Here is a 3788-nt window from a genome sequence, read left to right as displayed (position 1 = left end):
GGGTCGTCCGTGGCTTCCGACATCATGCTGGCATCGACTTCACCGACACCTTCGCTCCGGTCGTCAAGCCCGGCACGATACGCACGGTTCTCCACCTTGCGGTATTCCGTGCTTGGCCGGTGCACCAGATGGACGTCTCCAACGCCTTCTTTCATGGTCATCTCGAGGAGCAGGTCTTCTGCCAGCAGCCCACCAGGTTTGTGGACCCGACACTTCCCGACCACGTGTGTCTGCTTTCACGGTCCTTGTACGGACTCAAGCAGGCTCCGCGCGCTTGGTACCAGCGCATCGCGACGTTTCTCCACCAGCTTGGGTTCCGCTCTACCCGCTCGAACGCCTCGCTCTTCGTCTATCATTAGGACTCTGACACGCCCTACTTGCTGCTCTATGTCGACGACATCATCCTGACGGCATGTACGACTGGTCTCCTCAGTCAGCCCGTCTTCGCGCTGAGTTCGCCATCAAGAACTTGGGTCCTTCGCACTACTTCCTCGGTGTCAAGGTGGTGCGCCGTCTGGATGGCTTATTCCTTCATCAGCGGAAGTACGCCCATGAGCTCCTGGAGCGCGCCGGCATGCTTAACTGTAAGCCCACCGCTACGCCTGTTGATACGAAGGCCAAGCTTTCTGCTATGGATGGTTCTCATGTTTATCGGATGCTGCTTTCTATCGGTCTATCGTTGGTGCTCTCCAATACCTCACTCTGACTCGAGCGGAGATCTAGTATGCCGTGCAGCAGGTGTGTCTTCATACGCATGCTCCTCGAGACGTTCACTGGGCTGCCGTCAAGCGGATTCTCCGCTATATCTGTGGCACTATAGATCTTGGCATCACGCTTCACGCCTCCGCCCCACGTCGGGCTATTGTGTCTACCTTGAACCCTCACTTATCTCGTGGTCGTCCAAGCGACAGCCTACGGTCTCTCGTTCCAGTGCTGAGGCTGAGTATCATGCGGTGGCCAACGCCGTCGCCGAGTGTTCGTGGCTTCGCTAGCTGCTTCAGGAGCTCTCTTGTCTTGTTAACCGTGCCACGGTGGTCTATCGCGACAACGTCTTGACGATCAATCTTTCCGCTAACCCGGTGCATCATCAACGCACCGGACCAAGCATATTAAGTTGGATATTCATTTTGTTCGGGAACAGGTGATCCTGCTTGCTACATCGTCATTTATTGTGTATTTGGCCCGCCTCCTAGTTCTTGTATAGTTAAGGTCCGTGGCCCACCTTTGTACATCATATATACGTGCCTATACACGAAGATCAATACATCGTGCAATTCACATATTCTACACTCCGGTACTCACGTGCTGTCCAAGCTTAACCACGAAGCTGAAATCGCATCCAAGCTTTAACCTTAACCACGAAGCTGAAATCGCATCCAAGCTTTAACCTTAACCACGAAGCTGAAATCGCATCCAAGCTTTAACCACGAAGCATCAGAGGACTACAACAAAGCTAATATTCAGATGCCATCCTAGTACACACCGGAGGGGGAACACGATGCCTAAATCTACAGAGCGGTTGCTCAAACACACCGAGCAACCACGCACGTGTCAGACCACACTACGTAAAACACAAAAGCAAAGCTACAACGAAGACTACATCCATTTGCACGGGGACGATGAGCCTAGCAGGCGGTGCTCATCTGCAGGCGGCGAGCCAGGTGAACGAGGTGCCACGTCAGGGCCATCAGGGACAGCACGTTGCACAGGGACGAGTAGCCGTTGAGCTGCTTCAGCCGCTTGTTCAGCCTCACCACCTTGCTCTTGGCCATCTCCGCGTCGGGCGCCGTCACCGAGGTCGTCGTCGTCGTGGTCTTCGCCGCCCTGACGGTTCCCGTCGTGCCGTCCACCGGGCTGCGGGCTCCTGCTGCCGTGGGGGCGGCTGTGGTGGTCGTGGCGGCCGTGGCCACCGTGACGGCCGGCGGGTCGATGATGTCGGACATGTCCCTTCCTCTGCCTTCTTCCTTCTCCACTTTCATCCTTTCGAACATCACCTGCGATGAAGATGAGGAAACCTGCATGCATGAGACGGACACGGATTTGCGAACGACAGGACGAATTGCACGAAGAAGAATGCTGGGACAATCTTACCTTGGTGGCTTTTGGCTCGAGAAGCAGCATGTTGGCGAGGACCAGTCCCAGCGCGCTGAGCAAGTTGAAGGTCTGGGCGCGCGCCGCGAAGGAGCTCCTCTCGCGGCCGAGCAGGTGCGCCGCCAGGGCCAGGCCGACGCAGTAGGCCATGGCGCGGAAGTACACCGGGTACAGCTTGCTCTGCACCACGCCGAGCTGCTGCCGGGGCAGCGACGCAGCGAGGACGTGGCTCGACACGAACGTCACCCACACGCACGCGCCGTAGGCCGTGGCGAACCCGAGCAGATGCATCACCGCCGTCGCGGTGCGCGCGGCCTCCATGGGCGCGCCGAGCAGGTATCCGGCTGCATCGGACGCCACCTCCCGGGCCCGCCTCGCGATGTCGGTCAGGTTCTTGGTCACCTCCCCGGCCTTCGCCTTCGCGACCTCCTCGGCTCGCGCCACCTTCTCGGCCGCGTTCCCTGCAGCATCCCCGGCGTAATCCTCTGCTCGTTCTGCGATGTCAGAGACCTTGTCTTTGGCGTTCCCTGCAGCTTCAGAGACCTTGCCCTTGGCACTGGTCACTGTCTCAGCTGCTCGGTCCTTCACGTGCGATGCTTTCTCCTTGGCTTCACCGGCTGCTTCTGAAACCTTGCCCTTGGCATTCGTCACTGTTTCAGCTGCTTTGTCCTTCACGTGTGCTGCCTTCTCCTTGGCTCCACCGGCTGCTTCGGAGACCTTGTCCTTGGCACTCCTCACGGTTCCAGCCGCTCCATCCTTGATGTGTGCTGCCTTCTCCTTGGCTCCACCGGCTGCTTCGGAGACCTTGTCCTTGGCACTCATCGCAGCGCCCTTCGCCTCTGATGCAGCGTCGAACACCTTGCCCTCCGCTTTGTCCTTGGCACCAGAGAGCGTCTCCCCGGCAGCTGTCACCGTGTCCTCGGCGCCATCTTTGACGCGGGAGACCCCGACTCTCGCGCCCTCCTCCAACCCCTTGGCGGCGCCGCAGAGCCTGTCCTTGCAGCGCTTCACCGCGCCGAACACCTTGCCCGTGGCGCTCTCCTTGGCATTGGACAACTTCTCCTTGCCATCCTCCGCCGCGCCAGCCACCTTGTCCGCCGCGTTGGAGACGGCTCCCCTGGCCTCCTCCGACACCGTTTCTTTCGCCTCGACGCCGTCGAGAGCGTGAGGGGGCAAGACGTGCGTCTCTTTGGCGGAGCCCTGGCCCGGGGTGAGCGGGAGCTCGCGCTCGTACTCGACGATGACGACGCGGCGGCCCTCCCGGAGGACATGCTCACCGTGCTGCTGGGCCGGCGGCGGAGGCGCTGGCGACCAGACGCCGGCGGCGGCCAGGGTGGAGAGGACGAGGCATACGGCTACAACGTTTATCATGGTGGGAAATCGCATTGGGAGTGAGAGTGTACAGGCTGAGGCTGAGCTAAGAAGGTTTGGACAAGTAGCGTCTTGCCACCGTCGAGCCGCTTAAATCCGCGGGCGGCGGCGGACCTCAGATGGTTGTAGAAGGAGGAAGACGGGGCGAAGGTAGAACACGTGGAGAGCTCGTAGTAGAGGTGGCGGGGCGCGCGGTGCCGCGGTGACACGCGTGAATTGTACGTGTCCCGGTGTTGCGATGCCTAGGTAATCGCGCGCGGGCGTCGGCCGGTGGAGACCCGGCCAGAGCATAACGTTGCCGGTCGAGTTCAACGGTCGAACGCGCG

At 60.0% G+C, this 3788-nt stretch overlaps 1 protein-coding gene across 1 annotated transcript; it reads right to left on the bottom strand.

The window, feature by feature from the left end:
- Nucleotides 1–1437: 1437 nt before the first annotated feature.
- On the bottom strand, nt 1438–3546 carry LOC123185498 (uncharacterized). The gene is made up of 2 exons (XM_044597375.1): nt 2092–3546; nt 1438–1994 (listed from the first exon to the last, which is right to left on the bottom strand). Exons 1-2 carry the CDS (start codon nt 3475–3477, stop codon nt 1626–1628), a joined length of 1755 nt encoding a protein of 584 aa, XP_044453310.1. The 5' UTR covers nt 3478–3546; the 3' UTR covers nt 1438–1625.
- Nucleotides 3547–3788: the final 242 nt, after the last annotated feature.

The sequence above is a fragment of the Triticum aestivum genome, chromosome 2A (genome assembly GCF_018294505.1).
Source record: "Triticum aestivum cultivar Chinese Spring chromosome 2A, IWGSC CS RefSeq v2.1, whole genome shotgun sequence".
Lineage (NCBI taxonomy): Eukaryota > Viridiplantae > Streptophyta > Magnoliopsida > Poales > Poaceae > Triticum > Triticum aestivum.
This window is presented reverse-complemented; position numbering and strand designations above follow the sequence as displayed.

Coding starts and splice junctions, on each gene's coding strand:
- LOC123185498 (XM_044597375.1), bottom strand. CDS start 3,477: ATGCGATTTCCCACCATGATAAACGTTGTAGCCGTATGCCTCGTCCTC. Junction 1,995..2,091: donor TCGAGCCAAAAGCCACCAAG/GTAAGATTGTCC, acceptor TCTTCATCGCAG/GTGATGTTCGAAAGGATGAA.